Genomic DNA, 19,222 nt, shown 5'->3' with positions numbered 1-19,222 from the left:
TCAATGTCTCCCATCCACTACATAATGTACTGGGTGGGCACAGGAGTACATTCAGCCAGAGACTTATTCCTCCGAGATGCAACACTGAGCATCATAGGAAGTCATTCCTGCCTGTGGCCATCAAACTTTACAACTCCTCCCTTGGAGGGTCAGACACTCTGAGCCGATAGGCTGGTCCTGGACTTATCTCATAATTTACTGGCATAATTTACATATTACTATTTAACTATTTATTACTATTTTTCTATTACTATTCTATTACTATTTATTATTTCCATGACTATTACTATTTACTAATAGTAGTATTACTATTACTATTTATTATTTATGATGCAACTGTAACAAAAACCAATTTCCCCCGGGGTCAATAAAGTATGACTATGACTAATCCCACATCCATCTGTGTGTCCACGTGTCCCATCGGATATCATGGAGCTCTGTATAGATGTGAGTCAGGTGGCCAGTTGTCTGATCCCATCCCAGACCTCCATTGGATGTCCTGTTGGATTTGGGCGTAGATTTTTTTTTGTATTTTCATGTAGTTTAGGCTTGCTTGAACAGAAAAGCCTGCAAGAGGTAGTAGATATGCCCCACTTCATCACAGGTAAAGCCCTCCCCACCATTGAAGACATCTACATCGACCTCTGTCGTAGGAAGGCAGCTTCCAGCATCAAGGACCTCCACCATCTGGGTCAGTTTCTCTTCTAGCTGCTGCCAACAGGAAGAAGGTGCAGGGGCCTCAGGAACCACAGCACCAGGTTCAGGAACAGGATTACCCTCAATTATCAGGTTCTTCGACTAGAGGGGATAACTTCACTCAGCTTCACTCGCTCCAGCACTGAACTGTTCCCACAACCTATGGACTCACTTTCAAGGACTCTTCATCTCATGCTGTCAATATTTATTTATTCTTCTTTTCATGTTTGTACAATTTGTTGTGGGTTTTTTTTTGCATATTTGTTACCAGTGTGCTTTCATTGACTCTATTGTGTTTCTTGCATTTATTGTGAATGTCCACAAGAAAATGAACCTCAGGGTTGTATATGGTGACGTGTGTACATTGATAATAAATTTACTTTGAACTTTTATATAATTGCCTGTAATTATTCAGTAAATTTCAAAGTAATTTGAGTAGAACAATTTGGTTATTGTATAGGTTAATTGTTATCTGTGATCGAGTTAAAGTTTATTGTCAGCTGACTGTACATATGTACAACTAAATGAAACAGCTTTCCTCCAGACTGCAGTGCACCCATACCACATAAAACACAATATTACCACAAATAAGTTAGTAAAATACATGTAGTGTGCAACACAGGTAAACGGCTCGCTGTGCCAGTGACGAGACCTCGGTGATGGCAGGGTATTCATTTGTCTCACAGGCCGAGGGAAGAAGCTGTGCCCAGTCTGATGGTCCTAATCCTGATGTGATTGTGCGATGGGTGGTCAGGATCCTCAAGAATGCTTCGAACCCTTCGTCCACAACACTCCCGTTAAATGGGGGGAGGGAGACCCAGGTGATCCTCTCTAAGGATCTTTACTATCTCGTGTCGGACCTTGCTGTCCACTGGAATGTTATCTGTAGTTTGAGTATAAGATAGCTACAGCTTCCTTTGCTTTGTGTTTTGTTAGTTCATTTATTTGTTCCTCTAACACTTATTAAAATGATCGTCACCAATTGGTGTTATGGCTCATTCTTAACTTCCAAGTTGTCTCTCTCGCAAAGTCACCGGGATCCAATAGGCCTCTTCCCGCATTTGTTGCTTTCTAGGTCATCCACACTGCGACAGCGAGCTGGGAATTTCACCAGTGAGGATGTAGTTGGGCTCACTGTTCATGAAGGGTCCTTAACCTTGTCAGGCACTACGGCATAGCACATTGTTTGATCTGCTTACTGCCCATCACACCTGCTGCCGTTTTAGGGCAGCAATGAAGGTCCTTCGTCTCAGTCTATCCTTGGCTACCCATATGTAGAAGGATTGCTCATTGCTGTTTCTTTAACAATTCTGTTTTACCAGGCAGGGTTGTTAGCCCAAATCAGTGGGCCACTCTAAGTCTGGCCTCTGCCCTTTGACCTGCCTGGCATGGGTGACTCTGCCAAGAGCCAAAGCCTAAAGCCCTGACTCCAGCCAGCGTAGCTCTCTAGGGCATTGAGGTATGCAAGCCTCCAAACCCTACGGCAAGGTTTTGGTCCTCTTGAGGACATTGCTAAAGGTCCCCTCATTTTGGGTGAACAAGTTGGACTTGCGGTGTCTATTGGGAATTACTGGTAGAGTGTATTGGGAAATTTTCCACCTCCTTGCCCGACTGTCAGTCAGTCAGCTGGAACCAACAGAAGGGAGTCTGCAGATCCTGAAAATCCGGAGTAAAACACAGAAAATGCTGAAGAACTCAGAGGTCAGGTAGCATCTGTGGAAATGAACAGACGATGTGTCGGGCTGAGATCCTGCATCAGGGCTGGAAAGGAAGGGGGAAGATGCCAAAATGAGAGAGTGCGGGGGTGGGGGGGGAAGGAGCAGAGGCTAGAAAGTGAAGCCAGGTGGGTGGGGGAGGGGAGTACGAAGCTGGGAGAGGTGAATGGAGGACTGGAGAAGGAGGAATCTGATAGGAGAGGAGAGTGGACCATGGGAGAAAGGGGAGGAGGAGGGAATCCGGGGGCAGGTGATAGGCAGGCCGGTTAGTGAACAGCTATGCCTCCATCACAAATACCACAGTTACCGTTCATTGACTTTTATGGGGCTGCAAGATATCAAGAATGGCAGTAAATGAACAATTTACTTTTATTTAGGGCTGCAGCTCAATAACAGGCTCCTCTGAGCCAACAAACCTGTGCTGCCTGATTGCACCCACGTGACCAGCACATCTCTGGAATGTGAGGGGTCACGGGAGAATGAAGAAATGCCTTGCAGGCAGTGGGGGGAATTGAACCCACCGCTGTTCTATCACTCAATTATTTCTGCAGTTATTTCCTGTCCTGAGATTGCAATGAGGTTGACTGCATTGTTTTAATGTTCCAGTTGGATCTGGATTTGAATATGGAAATCGGGATACCATATTCCCATCGGAACCCAATCCACGATGACAGCTGTACAGGTGAGGACTTCAGGGTGCGGCTTGTGGCTGAGGCCAGAACATTGTGCGTACAAGAGGTTCTGCAAATGCTGGTAGTCCAGAGCAACCCACACGAAATGCTGAAAAAAAAAACTCTCAACAGGTCAGGCAGCGTCTGTGGAGGGAAATAAACAGTTGAAGTTTTGGGCTGAGACCCTACATCAGGACTGGAAAGGAAGTGGGGCAGAAGCCAGAATAAGAAGGTGGGAAGAGGGGCAGGAGTACAACCGGTGGGTTTGATGACGTAAGAAGCTGGAAGAGGTAAAGGGCTGAAGAAGAAGGAATCTGATCGGAGAGGAAAGTAGCCCATGGGAAAAAGGGAAGGAGGGGGTGAGAGGGGAATGTGGGGAATGGAGAAACAGAAGGGGGAGGGGGCAGAAATTACGGGAAGTTAGAGAAATCGATGCTCGTGCTATCATGTTGGAGGTTACCTAGAGTGAGCATGAGGTGTTGCTTCTCTAACCTGAGTTTGGCCTCATTCTGCAGCAGAGGAAGCTTGTCTCAGGGCAGACATGTTGGTATGAGAATGGGAAGTGGAATTAAGAGTAATGTGTGGCTGTATATGTGGAACCATGTTTCTATGGGAATGGTGCAGGCACTGTATTTCCATTTGCCTGCCCACACTTCCCATAGATTTCATTATCCTATAATCGGTCGTCCGGCCTGGAGTTGTCACCGTTCTCCAGTAAAACAATTCGGCGGGTTCACCCCTCTCCACCCGCGATGGCTGTCTTGTTAATATTGCAAATTAAAGCTGAGCTCTTCCTACCGCAACAGATCTGCAAGTGAAATTGGAACCGCTGTCTCCTGCCTCTTCTCGCTGTTCAGATTCCTCACTCTCCTCCTCTTCTGACATTCCCCTAATACCACAGGTAAGCGGTTACTCACAGCTTATCATCTGCCTGGTTCACCACTGACATCTCTCCTGATGTCTTGGTCCACAATGGTTTTCAGCCCAACTTCCCAGAGGTCTTTCTTTTGATTGATACGTACGAAGGTTCTCAAGGATCAACTTTATTCACTGTGTAGACATACAGTATTTTTACATGTAGTTGTGGATCAGAGTGAAACATGCACAAAAAGCAACAACATTCAACAATTATAACAAATAAAGAATTATACATATGCCATGTAAATGGGGAAACTGTGATTTGCAAATGTATGAGGAGCATTTGTGCTGGTGTTTAGAAGAGTGAAGAGGTATTTCATTGAAACCTCTCAAACATTGAAAGGTCTAGATAGAGTGGATGTGGGGAGGATGTTTCCTACGGTGGGGGAGTCTGGGACCAGAGGGCACAGATAGAGTGGATGTGGGGAGGATGTTTCCTATAGTGGGGGAGTCTAGGACCAGAGGGCACAGATAGAGTGGATGTGGAGAGGATGTTTCCTATAGTGGGGGAGTCTGGGACCAAAGGGCACAGATAGAGTGGATGTGGAGAGGATGTTTCCTACAGTGGGGGAGTCTGGAACCAGAGGGCACAGATAGAGTGGATGTGGAGAGGATGTTTCCTATAGTGGGGGAGTCTAGGACCAGAGGGCACAGATAGAGTGGATGTGGAGAGGATGTTTCCTATGGTGAGGGAGTCTAGGACCAGAGTACACAGATAGAATGGATGTAGAGAGAATGTTTCCTGTAGTGGGGGAGTCTAGGACCAGAGGGTGCAGATAGGGTGGATGTGGGGACTATGTTTCCTATAGTGGGGGAGTCTAGGACCAGAGGGCACAGTCTCAGAATAGAGCGATATCCATTTAGAACAGAGACAATCTCTGCCAGAGGGTGGTGGATCTGTGGAATTCATTGTTACAAATGGCTGTGGGGACTGAGTTATTGGGTGAATTCAAAGTAGAGGTTGATCGTTTCTTGATTAGTCAGGGCATCAAAGGTTATGGGGAGAAGGCAGGAGAATGGGGTTGAGAAGGTAAATAAATCAGCCATGATGGACTGGAAGAGCAGACTCAATGGGCCGAATGGCCTAATTCTGCTCCTATGTCTTGTGGAATTCAAATCTCACCATGCTGGGGAATTCAAATAAATCTGGACTAAAGATCTAAAAATGGGAGCTTTGGAAGTGCAGACTTTCTGCTTAAAATTAAATCTCCCATTGCATCTATGTTATACATTTAATTGTGTATATTAGAATAAACTCATTGTGTCTTTTCCTGAAAGGTTCATCAGAGCCTAAACACAGAGACCACGCTGCCAGTGGTGAAAACCGAGGACCCTCCTACGCCACCATGTACCTTCGGGGATGTCCTCAACCCCCCTCTGAACGGCATCGAGTTCAATGTGGTGAAGATTGAGAATGGGACGTCGCCAGTGAAGCAAGGGACAGAAAGTAAATTATATTCTCTTACAGTGCAAATTAATCCTTAAAAGAAGCCCAAATAATTAATAACACAAGAGATTCTGCAGATGCTGGAAATTCAAAAGCAATTGGTGGAGGGGTAGGTAGTGTTGAGGAAACAGGTAGGATGCAGAAGGACATAGACATTAGGAGAATGGGCAAGGAAGTGGAAAATGAGATACAATGTTGGTATTTCATGTTGAAATACATGGTCATGAACTTTGGTAGTAGAAATAAATGTGTGGACGATTTTCTAAACGGGGAGAAAATCCAAGAATCTGAGAAGCAAAGGGACTTGGGAGACCTTGTGCAGAACACCCTGAAGGTTAACTTGCAGGTCAAGTCAGTGGTGAAGAAGGCAAATGCAATGTTAGCGTTCATTTCAAGAGGTCTAGAATACAAGAGCAGGGATGTGATGCTGAGGCACTTGAGAGGTCTCACCTTGAATATTGTGAACAATTTTGGGCTCCTCAGCTTAGAAAAGATGTGCTGGCATTGGAGAGGGTCCAGAGGAGGTTCACAAGGATGATTCGAGGAATGAAAGGGTTATCATACAAGGAACGTTTGATGGCTCTGGGGCTGTGCTCGCTGGAATTCCGAAGGATTGTGGAGGGGGGAGGGGAGGGATCATTGAAACCTTTTGAATGTTGAAAGGCCTAGACAGAGTAGATGTGAAAGGATGTTTCCCATGGTGGGAGAGTCCATGACAAGAGGGCACAGACTCAGGATGAAAGAGGAGCCCTTTCGAAACAGAGATGCGAAGAAATTTGTTTAGCCAAAAGGTGGTGAATTTGTTGCCACATGCAGCTGTGGAGGCCAGGTCGCTGGGTGTATTTAAGGCAGAGATTGACAGATTCTTGATTGGACATGGCATCAAAGGTTACGGTGAGAATGCCGGGAACTGGGGTTTCAAAGGTACATTTAATGTCAGAGAAATGTATATATGTTCTGAAAATCTTTGAGGAGGAGAGAGAAAAAGGATCAGCCATGACAGAATGGTAGAGCAGACTCAATGGGCCAGATGGCCTAATTCTGCTCCGATCTCTTATGGTCTGACACGCACAAAGTGCTGGAGGAACTGAGCAGGTCAGGCAGCGTCCATGGACACGAATAAACAGTCAACATTTTGGGCCAAGACCCTTCATCAGGATCGGAAAGGAAGGGGGAAGAAGCCAGAATAAGAAGGTGGGTGGGGGGGGGGAACAAGTGAGGTGATCGGTGAGACCAGGTGAGGGAGAGGGGAACAAGTATGGTGATCGGTGAGACCAGGTGAGGGGGAAGGTGGGTGAGGGAGAGGAGTACAGGTGAGGTGATCAGTGAGACCAGGTGAGGGGGAAGGTGGGTGAGGGGGAGGAGGACAAGTGAGGTGATCGGTGAGACCAGGTGAGGGGGAAGGTGGGTGAAGGAGAGGAGTACAGGTGAGGTGATCGGTGAGACCAGGTGAGGGGGAAGGTGGGTGAGGGAGAGGGGAACAAGTGAGGTGATCAGTGAGACCAGGTGAGGGGGAAGGTGGGTGAGGGAGAGGAGTACAAGTGAGGTGATCGGTGAGACCAGGTGAGGGGGAAGGTGGGTGAGGGAAAGGGGAACAAGTGAGGTGATCGGTGAGACCAGGTGAGGGGGAAGGTGGGTGGGGGGGGAACAAATGAGGTGATCGGTGAGACCAGGTGAGGGGGAAGGTGGGTGAGGGAGAGGGGAACAAGTGAGGTGATTGGTGAGACCAGGTGAGGGGGAAGGTGGGTAAGGGAGAGGAGTACAGGTGAGGTGATCGGTGAGACCAGGTGAGGGGGAAGGTGGGTGTTTTGGGGAGGGGGGTGGATGAAGTAAGAAGCTGGGAGATGATAGGTGGAAGACAAGGGGCTGAAGAAGGAATCTCTTAGGAGAGGACAGTGGACCATAGGAGGAAGGGAAACCAGGGAGAGGTGATGGGCAAGGAAGGAGAAGAGAATGGTGAGAGGGAATCCATAGTGGGGAATGGAAAAAGAAAAAAGGAAGGGGAGAAATTTCTGGAAATGAGAAAAATTGGCATTCATGTCATCAGGTTGGAGGGTACCCAGATGGCATATGAGGTGTTGCTCCCCAAAAATGAGTGTGGCTTCTTTGTGGCAGTAGGGGAGGCCATGTTGCGATGAGATTAGGATGTTGAATTGAAATGGGTAGCCACCAGGAAGTCCAACCTCTTTGCGGCAGACAAAGTGAAGGTGCTGAATAAAGCAGGTCCCCCAGGCTACGTCGAGTCTCACCAGTGTAGAGGAGGCCACACCAGAAGTCCCGGGATACAGTAGATGTACCCAACCAACTTGCAGCTCACTTAGAAGGGCTGCTCTCCTATTGGTGGGAAGAAGCTGTTCCTGAAACATTGAGTGTGTGTCTTCAGGCACCTGTACCACCACCTCGATAGTAGCAATGAGGAGAGGGCCTGTCCTGGGAGATGGGGGGTCCTTACTGATGGATGCTACCTTTTTGATATGTTGCCTTTTGAAGGTGTCGCAGATGCTGGAGAGGCTAGTGCCCATGAATGGAGCTGGCTGAGTTTGCAACTTTGCAGCTTTTCTCCATCCTGTTCAGTGGTCCCTCCGTACCAGGCGGTGATGCATCAGTTAGAAAGACTTATCAGTTTGTTTTAATCGAATGTTTGTGTGGAGAATGAAACTTCCTATCCACACATTTATCCTTTGTCATGTTCAGAGAGCTGTTAGGGTCTGATCTCTCTAGCTACGAGATAGGGAATGAGGTGAAGTAACAATCCTTTCCTGTGGTTACACACATTGAAATACTGCACAGAAAATTTCACAACAATGTTGCCAGGAATTGAGTACCTGAGTTACAGAGAAAGATTGAACAGGTTCGGACTTTATTCCCTGGAGCTTAGGAGAATGAGGGGAGATTTGATAGCAATATACAAAATTATGAGGAGTATAGATAGGGTAAATGCAAGCAGACTTTTTCCACTGAGCTTAGATGAGACTAGAACTGGAGGTCATGGATTAAGCGTGAAAGGTGAAATAGTTAAAGGGAACCTGAGGGGGATCTTCTTCACTCAGAGGGTGGTGAGAGTGTGGATCGAGCTGCCAAGGCTTGTGATGGATGTGAGTTTGATTTCAACATTTAAGAGGAATTGGGATGTGTACATGGATGGGAGGGGTATGGACCGGGTGCAGGTCAATGAGACTGGACGGATTAATCGTTCAGCATGGTCTTGATGGGCCAAAGGATAGGAAAGATACGACAAGAAAAGGAGGAGATTTTTTTTTTAAAAAAGAAGGAAAAGTGCTAATTTGCTCAACACATCAGGCTGCATCTGTGGAGACTCATTTCAAGTCAAATCAAGTCAAGTTTATTGAGATTTCGACCATAAGCTGCTGGTACAGTACACAGTAGAAACGAAACAATGTTCCTCCAGGACCATGGTGCTACATGAAACAACACAAAACTACACTAGACTAAGTGAGACAACACAAGGCTACACTAGACTACGTAAAACAACACAAAAACTACAGACCTACACAGGACTACATAGAGTGCACAAAACAGTGCAGGACAGTACAATAAATAATAAACAAGACAATAGGCACAGTAGAGGACAAATTACAATATGATAATAAATGATGTAGATGTCAGTCTAGACTCTGAGTATTGAGGAGTCTGATGGCTTGGGGGAAGAAACTGTTGCACAGCCTGGTCGTGAGAGCCCGGATGCTTCGGTACCTTTTGCCAGATGGCAGGAGGGAGAAGTGTTTTGTATGAGGGGTTCTTCACAATGCTGTTGGCTTTATGAATGCAGCGTGTGGTGTAAATGTCTTACGCCTGCTGGCGTGTAGGACAGTAATGAAGGTCGTCCATCTCTGTGTCACGGTGCTTAGGGATTCCTTCGTAGTGTCAGTAGCTTCCCTTCAGTTTTCACTACTGTCTGTCATGCATGTCCTGTGTGGAAACTCTGGAGTACCGTCACAGACAGCTGTTTCCATAACGGTTTTGTATGATCAGTCAGGGTTGTTAGCCATGAATTGACTCTCCGAACCTGGAGGACCAGTGGACCACTCTTAGTCTTTGTCCTGTTTGGCAAGGGTGACCCTACCAAGAGCCAAGGCATAAAGCCCTGATTCCAGACAACGTAGCTCTCTGAGTCATTGAGATACGCAAGCCTCCACACTACGACAAGGTTGTGGTTAGAACATAGAAATCTGCAGCACATTACAGGTCCTTCAGCCCACAATGTTGTGCTGACCATGTAACCTACTGTAGAAATTCCCTAGCGCATAGCCCTCCTGGAGGATCTGGAGAGAGAACAGAATTAATGTTTCAGGTTGAGGATTGTTCAACAGCCTGTTCTTTTTGTAATGAAATAGCTTTTGAACTGGAAATGACACTAAGAAATCCCAAGTCTTGATGAGATGTAACATGTGAAGATGGATTTCTGGCCCCGAGATTCGGCTCCTTTGACCAGGAACTTGGATTGTGTCTAACATGATGCCAAGCTGTGAATGCTGCTCTAATTTCACTCTTTCTTCCCCACTCCAGAACAAACCACTGCAAGTATCAAGGCCAACAGCATCCTGTGCAGCAAGCCCACCATCCAGCCCAAACCAGTTGTCGTGACAACGCTGCCCGGCGCACCAAGCACCAGCCCGGCGAAGACGATCATTCTGCAGTCGGTGCAGACCAGTCTCCCTGTGTCTCAGCCTCAGAGCGTGCCCATAAAGCCACCCATTCCAGGTATGATCAGAGCACTCTCTCACTGTCCCACCACTCTCACTGCCACACTCTCCTCCACAGGTCTCAGCTGTTACAGAAACTTTTCTGAATTGCCCAGTTCATATGTTTGTGTCTACGTCAGTCTTAATGATCATAAGGTATTAGATTAGATTATGAGGACATTCAGTCCTCGTTTATTGTCATTTAGAAATGCATGCATTAAAAAATGATACAATGTTCCTCCAGTATGATATCACAAGAGACACAAAACAAACCAAGACTAAAAATGACAAAAAACCATAATTATAACATATAGTTACAACAGTGCAAAGCAATACCGTAATTTGATAAAGAACAGACCATGGGCACGGTAAAAAAAAAAGTCTCAAAGTTCTGATAGCCCCATCATCTCATGCAGACGGCAGAAGGGAGAAACTCTCCCTGCCATGAACCTCCAAGCACCGCAAGCTTGCCGATGCCGCACCATTGGAAGCACCCGACTGCAGCGGACACTGAGTCCGTCCAAAAACTTCGAGCCTACAACCAGCCCTCCGACACTAAGCGCCATCCTCTGCCGAGCACTTCAACCCCGCCCCAACCACCGAGCAACAAGCAAAGGCAAGGACTTCCCCTCTGGAGATTCTGGATCACACAGTAGCAGCAGCAGCAGCAGCAGCGAAGCAGGCATTTCAGAAGTTTCACCAGATGTTCCTCCGTGCTCTCACATCTGTCTCTATCAAATCAGGATTGTGCACGGCACCCTACTTGACAGATAACAGACATCACCACTGGAGTGGCTGCTGCGAGCTGCGTCGCGCCGCCATCTTCTCCCGATGATATAGGAGTAGAATTAGGCCATTTGTCCCACTGGTTCTTCTTTGCTATTCCATCATGGCTGATCCATTTCTCTCTCAGCCCTTCTGCCCATAACCTTTAATGCCCTGACTAATCAAGAATCTATACCACAGATTCACCTCCCTCTGGCTAAAGAAATTCCTCCTCATCTCCGTTCGAAATGGGCGACCCCCCATTCTGAGGCTGTACCGCTGTACCTTCTGGTCCTAGACTCCCCAACAATAGGAAACATCATCTTCATGTCCATTCTATACAGAAACTCGATAGGTTTCAATGAGATTCCCCTCATCCTTCTAAACTCCAGTGAGGACAGAACTCCAACGAGTGCCCCAGTTCCACTCTCCTCGTCAGTCTGCTATTCATTGTCTTAAAGACGCTTCTCCTTTGTTGGGGAAAAGAACCCCATCTTGTTACGTCTGTTGACACATCGAGGAATCCAAGAACAAGAAGACGCCATGTCACTAGAGTGATAGAACACTACAACACAGTTCGAGGCCCTCCGGCCCATCTAGTTCATGCCGAGCTCTTATTCTGCCTACTCTCCTCAACCTGCACCTGTACTTATCCAAACTTCCCTTAAATATTGTAGTTGAGTCCTCATCCTCCATTCCTGCAGCAGCTCATTCCACACTCACACCACCCTCTGAGTGAAGCCATCCCTCAGGTTTCCCTTAGATATTTTATCTTTCACCCTTAACTGATGACCTCAACTCCTAGTCTCACCCAACATCATTGGAAAACTTTGAACCAGTAGAAGCCCTGATGAAGGGTCTCAGCTTAAGACGTCAACTGTTTATTCATTTCCATGGGTGCTGCTTGACCTGCTGAGTTCCTCCAGAACTTTGTGTGTGTGTTTCTCTAGCTTCTGGCATCTGCAGAATCTCGTGTTTATCAGTAGAAACAGCCTGCTTGCACTTATGCTATCTATACCACTCATAACTTTGTATGTATCAGAATCTCTCCTTATTCTTATATGTTCCAGAGAATAGAGTCCTAACCAATTCCCTATAACTCAGGTTCTGAAGTCTCAGAAACATCCTTGTAAACTTTCTCTGTACTCCTTCAGCTGTATTGATATCTCTTCTAGGGTGTTCATTAAGATCACTTGTGACCTGCCTCTATATCCTTGACTTTTCATCAAGGATCAGCTTTATTCACCATATACATTTATATCTATTAGAAAATTTGCTGTGGTTCGTTGGCACTTCAGTGCAAATGACATTCAAGTTGGTACCTACAGTACTGTACAAAACTCTTCGGCATGTGTATAAGATCTTAAGACATGGGAGCAGAATTAGGCCATTCAGCCCATCGAGTCTGCTGCACCATTCCATCATGGCTGATCCCAGATCCCACTCAACCCCATATACCTGCCTTCTTGCCATATCCTTTGATGCCCTGACCGATTAGAAAACAATCAACTTCTGCTTTAAATATACCCATAGACGGCCTCCACCCCAGTCTGTGGCAGAGCATTCCACAGATTTACCAGTCTCTGGCTAAAAAAAGTTCCTCCCTGCCTCTGTTCCAAAAGGTTGCTCCTCAATTTTGAGGCTGTGCCCTCTAGTTGTGGACACCCCCACCATAGCTGGGGTGCCTAAGGCTTTTGCACAGTACTGTAGTAATTTTATGTATTGTACTGTACTGCTGCCACAAAAATTCATGATATAGGTCTCCAGAGAGACATTCTGTAATCATCAATAAACCAATTGTTTGGAATCAAATGCTCTTGCCTGGTGTCGCAGGGCTGGGCTGGTTGTGTCTGCATCCGTGTCACCCCCCCCCCCCCCGCACCCTGGCACTCCTTCTCTTCCACTTGTCCCACACCCTCCCTGTGGCACTTCATCCTCAGCTTTCCTACCATCCTTTGCTCCCGCCAGATTCTCCGCTGCACGTTGACAAGTACAGAACTGTGCAAGCCGTATTGGTTAGTAGGTTAATTGCTCATTGTAAATTGTCCCGGATATTTCTACAGATTTACTGTCGAGGGCATTCGGACTGGCTGCGTCACTGTCTAATTCGGCTAGGATTAAGTAGATGGGTTTGCGGATGGTGCAGTTCCGCACCATCGCTCCAAATAAAATAAAGTAAAATATCCTGGGTTAGCAGAAACCTGTCGATCACCTAGAGAAGGTGAAAAGCTGGAAGGCAGAGATGTTTAAATGTGAATGGTGGTGGGATACCATTCCAGAGGTGAAGCTTGTACTGAATGCACTTTTCGTGTCTCTCTCTCTCCCTCTCTCTCCCTCTCTCTCCCTCTCTCTCCCTCTCTCTCCCTCTCTCTCCCTCTCTCTCCCTCTCTCTCCCTCTCTCTCCCTCTCTCTCCCTCTCTCTCCCTCTCTCTCCCTCCCTCTCTCTCCCCCTCTCTCCCCCTCTCTCCCCCGGCAGTGTCACGGCAGTCAATGGTGCTGTCCCAGTCGGACCTGGTGAGAATCCCAGTGCAGGGACTAATCAAAGTCCCAGCAGCGAATGGGACCATCAATGGGATTTCTACCAGCTGCAAGCGGCCCACCGCTGTTGCCAATGGGATTGGCATCAACAAGTCTGCCACCAAACCAATCATCCCTGCGCCAACACATACCGGAAGCAGCTCCTCGGAGATTGACGTGAGTACAGGAACCGGTGCAGTGCGGATCTCCGAACACGGTTGCAGTTTCAATAATCATGTGCCATTTCAGTTTGGACAAGCTTCATTTTGGAGCTCTTCTCAAACTTCAAAGAAAATCAATTATCAAGTCACATTTATGTCACTATGTACAAACCTGACATTTGTTTCCTAGTAGTCACTCACAGTGAATACAGAGAAACAAAAAAAAACACAAGCAAAATAATGAAACAAACAAACAAGCCAGCAAACAATATAGTGGTATGCAAAAGTTTGGGCACCCCTGGTCAAAATTTCTGTTACTGTGAATAGTTAAGTGAGTAGAAAATGAACTGATCTCCAAAAGTCATAAAGTTAAAGGTGAAACATTCTTTTCAACATTTTAAGCAAGATTAGTGTATTATTTTTGTTTCATACAATTTTAGAGTGAAAAAAGGAAAGGAGCACCATGCAAAAGTTTGGGCATCCCAAGAGATTTCAGCTCTCCGATAACTTTTACCAATGTCTCAGACCTTAATTAGCTTGTTAGGGCTATGGCTTGTTCACTATCATCATTAGGAAAGGCCAGGTGATGCAAATTTCAAAGCTTTATAAATACCCTAACTCCTCAAACCTTGTCCCAACAATCAGCAGCCATGGACTCCTCTAGGCAGCTGCCTGGCACTCTGAAAATTAAAATAAATGATGCCCACAAAGCAGGAGAAGGCTATGAGACGATAGCAAAGCATTTTCAGGTAGCTGTTTCCTCAGTTCGTAATGTAATTAAGAAATGGCAGTTAACAGGAACGGTGGAGGTCAAGTGGAGATCTGGAAAACCAAGAAAACTTTCCGAGAGAACTGCTCGTAGGATTGCTAGAAAGGCAAATCAAAACCCCTGTTTGACTGCAAAAGACCTTCAGGAAGGTTTAGCAGACTCTAAAATTGGTTGACACCTGCACAAATATGACCTTCATGGAAGAGTCATCAGAAGGAAACCTTTCCTGCAACCTCACCCTAAAATTCAGCATCAGAAGTTTGCAAAGGAACATCTAAACAAGCCTGATGCATTTTGGAAACAAGTCCTGTTATCTGATGAAGTTAAAATTTTTGGCCGCAATGAGCAAAGGTATCTGGAGAAAAGAGGGTGCAGAATTTCATGGAAAGTACACCTCTCCAACTGTTAAGCACGAGGGTGGATCGATCATGCTTTGGGCTTATGTTGTAGCCAGTGGCATGGGGAACATTTCACTGGTAGAGGGAAGAATGAATTCAATTAAATACCAGCAAATTCTGGAAGCAAACATCACACCGTCTGTAAAAAAGCTGACGATGAAAAGAGGATGGCTTCTACAACAGGATAATGAACCTAAACACACCTCAAAATCCACAATGGACTACCTCAAGAGGCGCAAGCTGAAGGTTTTGCCATGGCCCTCACAGTCCCCCGACCTAAACATCATCAAAAATCTGTGGATAAACCTCAAAAGAGCAGTGCATGCAAGATGGCCCAAGAATCTCACAGAACTGGAAGCCTCTTGCAAGGAAGAATGGGCAAAAATCCCCCAAACAAGAATTGAAAGACTCTTAGCTGGCTACAGAAAGCGTTTACAAGCTGTGATACTTGCCAAAGGGGGTGTTACTAAGTACTGACCATGCAGGGTGCCCAAACTTTTGCTTCGGGCCCTTTTCCTTTTTTGTTACTTTGAAACTGTAAAAGATGGAAATAAAAAAAGTAATCTTAAAATATTAAAGAAATGTGTCATATTTAACTTTATGCCTTTTGGAAATCAGTTCATCTTTTACTCGCTTAGCTATTCACAGTAACAGAAATTTTGACCGGGGTGCCCAGACCTTTACATGCCACTCTAAATATCAGGAGCATGGGATGAAGTGTCCTGAAAGTGAGGCCATAGGTTGTGGAAACAGTTCAGTGATGGAGTGAGTATAGATGCCCCCTTTGGTTCAAGAGCATGGTGGTTGAGGGGTAATAACAGTTCCTGGACTTGGTTTGCTTGTGTCCTGAAGTTCCTGCACCACCTCCTTGATGGCAGGAGTGGGAAGAGAGCACGTCTTGGTTGGTGGTGGTCTCTGATGGTTGCTACTGTCCTGTGACACTTTCCATGTAGATACGCTCAGTGGTGGGGAGGGCTTTACCTGTGATGGCATTCTGTCATTTCTGCATATGTAACGTATGTACAATGTACAGTGTCTCCTGAGGTTCGTATAACAAATTGTCTGGCGTTCATTGAAGATCAGGATGTTCTCAATTTGTCTTCAGTGTGACATTTTATCGCTCAACCAGAATTGCTTAGTACAGGGGTCGGCAACCTTTTTGCCTCTGTGGGCCGGATCGCTTCTTATTGAGCGGACAGTGGGCCAGATAAATGCCATAAAAAAAACTTGAAATATGGGAATTATCCATTTAAATACATCTAGTTATGTTTTGCCTCAAATTAATGAATAACGCATGCTAGAAAATTATTTGTGCTTAACCAAGGATCCCAATTAGTAATTAAAGAACTCAGTTTAGTTGCAATTTATTTCAGTCAAGGCATCATTTGAATCTATTAAAAGGACACAAAAAATCTTTAAACATAAAACTTATGAACATTATGCATTGAATGGTGGTAAATTAAGTATAATAAAAAAGAAAATTTTAGTGCAAACAGTCGACAAATTTCACATTGATTTAATGCTGTTTGTTGCTTGAAAGCTTCTCAATATTGGATGTCAGACGTGTTGATGCCAAGAGCAAGACATTATCCAGATGGGCATCAGTCAATCTTGTTCTTGAATGGTTCTTGGTGTGCTTCAGTTTTGAAAATAGTTGCGCACCCAGATAAGTGCTGCCAAACAATGATGCCATCTTTTTTGCATGGTCCACTAAGTTAGGATATTTCCCACTTGGATGAATATATTTTCTATAGGAGTCAAGCACTGACACATCTTCAGAATGAAATTTCGATCTCAATATGTCGTCACACTGCATCTCAATCAATTCCATTTGAAAAATTTCTGATGCAGTGTCCACTTCCACATCAAATGGAGTAGCGAACAGCTTGAACTCATTTGCATGAAAGTGAAAATCAGCAAAATGAGATGAAAACTCTTTTTTTCAATTCTTGGACCATATTCACAAAAATGCCTGGATTTTGTGCTTTACGTTTTTGAAAAGTAGGAAAATGTGCACAATTTCCTTTTTGAAGCTGGTACTCCCACAATTGCAGCTTTCTTTCAAAGGCCACAATATACATTATGCTTTATACTTTATTGTGGCAAAACAATTGATACTAGAACGTACAATCATCGTAGCGATATTTGATTCTGCGCTTCCCGCTCCCTGGATTACAAATCGATAGTAAATATTTTTTTAAAAATTAAATTATAAATCATAAATAGAAAGTAGAAAAATGGAAAGTAAGATAGTGCAAAAAAACCAAGATGCAGGTTCAGATATTTGGAGGGTACGGCCCAGGTCCGTGTCAGGATCCATTCAGCAGTCTTATCACAGTTGGAAAGAAGCTGTTCCCAAATCTGGCCGTACAAGTCTTCTAGCTCCTGAGCGTTCTCCCGGAGGGAAGAGGGACAAAAGGTGTGTTGGCTGGGTGGGTCGTGTTCTTGATTATCCTGGCAACATTGCTCCGACAGTGTGCGGTGTAAAGTGAGTCCAAGGACAGAAGATTGGTTTGTGTGATGTGCTGCGCTGTGTTCACGATCTTCTGCAGCTTCTTCCAGTCATGGACAGGACAACTTCCATACCAGGTTGTGATGCACCCTAGAAGAATGCTTTCTACGGTGCATCTATAAAAATTAATGAGGGTTTTAGGGGACAGGCCAAATTTCTTTAGTTTTCTCAGGAAGTAAAGGCGCTGGTGGGCCTTCTTGGCAGTGGACTCTGCTTGGTTGGACCAAGTCAGGTTATTTGTGATGTTGACCCCGAGGAACTTAAAGCTTTTGACCTGTTCTACTTGCGCACCACCGACGTAAATTGGGTCATGCGGTCCGCTACTCCTTCTGAAGTCAACAACCAATATGACCATACATCTCATGTATCGGCTGATTTTTTTCCTTGAAGTTGTAAATTCGAGTTATTTAAATGAGATGTAATGTCCACAGGTGCGACATGGACATCAAAAGAAGAATAGGGATGGCGAAAGACACCTTTACAAGAATGAAGAGTATTCTGACCAATACTAACTAGGCATGACAACCCACCTCAGAGTATGGAAATGTTACATTTATCCAGTTATGTTATATGGCTCAGAATGTTGGACAATATCTACTAACATGAGGAAACAAATTGAAGCAGCAGAGATGTGGTTTTTGAGGAGGATGCAAAGAATATCATGAACGAAATGAATATCTAACAAGGATGTCATGAACAGAGCAAACACAAAAAGAGAAGTGATGTATGAGATCATGAAAAGGCAACGTAACTTCATTGGACATGTGATTAGGAAAGAGGAGTTAGAATGCACGGTAATTATGGGAAAGATTGAAGGGAAGAAAGCAAGAGGAAGACAAGGACAAATGATGATGGAGACAGCAGCCAGAGAACTGGAAATAAATACCAATGAATTGATCCACTTGACCCGAAACAGGAGTGTGTGGGCCATGGCAGTCAAAGCTCAAACTGGGCACGGCACCCAATGATGATGATGAATGTCCACAAGAAATACCAAGCCAATCAGGATCACAAAAATGTGAAGCATCCTGATTTTTGCTTTCAAGGAATATTGCCACCTCTTCATGCAATGCAAATACCCTTTCTAGCATTGACCCTCGGCTAAGCCAGCATACCTTGCAGGAATAAGCCAGGTCCCCATATTCTGCCTCCGATTCCAACAAAAACTGCTGAAACTGGCGATGATTCAATCCATGGGATAGGATCAGTTTCACTGCCTTCACAGCAATGTCCATAACATCCTTTAATTTCAAAGCCTTGGCACATAATACCTCTTGTTGGATAATGCAATGAATTTTGACCAGTTTCTGTGCAATTCCAAGGTTTTCCATTTGTCCTTGCAGCAATGCAATGATGCCTTTTTTCTGTCCCACCATTGCTGGTGCCCCATCAGTTGTGATGCCAATTAGCTTCGACGCATTAAGGTTCATTTCTGACATCATTTTCAACAAAGCTTCAAAAATGTCTGCTCCAGTAACCGTGTCCTTCATAGGAATTAATTGAATAAACGCTTCAAAAATCTGAAAAGTTGAGGTCACTCCTCGCACAAACACCACAAGTTGAGCAGTGTCTCTCAAGTCTTAAACAACTTTTAACATCTGCTGACATTTCTTCAACTCGCCTGTGATCATTTTTGCTGACAGGCTAATAGATGCAAATAAAGATTTCTTTTCAGGATAAACAATATCCACCACATTCTTTCACAAACTCTCGGTCTGTAAAAGGCTTCATCTTTTCTGCAATGCGTTTTGAGACTTCGCAGCTGGCACGGGTATTTCCTTCATTTTCGCTGCTTTTCTTGGCAAAAAATGACATTTGTTTTCTGAAACTAGCCGTCATTCACTCAACTTCGTCTTTCCTTGCTTGCCCAGTAAACTTGTTAAAGTTTCCACTGTGGCGAATCTCGTAATGTCACCTGATATTTGCCACCTTCTTCACAGCAACATTTTC

The 19,222-nt window shown here is 45.1% G+C and overlaps 1 protein-coding gene across 2 annotated transcripts in view; it reads left to right on the top strand.

The window, feature by feature from the left end:
• Positions 1 to 19,222, top strand: part of LOC140198312 (cyclic AMP-dependent transcription factor ATF-6 beta-like) — a 116,696-nt gene that overhangs the window by 12,340 nt on the left and 85,134 nt on the right. For both annotated transcript variants that reach the window (XM_072259386.1, XM_072259387.1), the window contains exons 3-7: positions 3,018 to 3,093; positions 3,889 to 3,983; positions 5,279 to 5,447; positions 9,975 to 10,169; positions 13,392 to 13,609. In XM_072259386.1, the coding sequence (XP_072115487.1) occupies positions 3,018 to 3,093; positions 3,889 to 3,983; positions 5,279 to 5,447; positions 9,975 to 10,169; positions 13,392 to 13,609 (753 nt within the window). The remainder of the gene's footprint in view (positions 1 to 3,017; positions 3,094 to 3,888; positions 3,984 to 5,278; positions 5,448 to 9,974; positions 10,170 to 13,391; positions 13,610 to 19,222) is intronic.

Source organism: Mobula birostris, chromosome 5 (assembly GCF_030028105.1).
Source record: "Mobula birostris isolate sMobBir1 chromosome 5, sMobBir1.hap1, whole genome shotgun sequence".
Classification (NCBI taxonomy): Eukaryota; Metazoa; Chordata; class Chondrichthyes; order Myliobatiformes; family Myliobatidae; genus Mobula; species Mobula birostris.
This window is presented reverse-complemented; position numbering and strand designations above follow the sequence as displayed.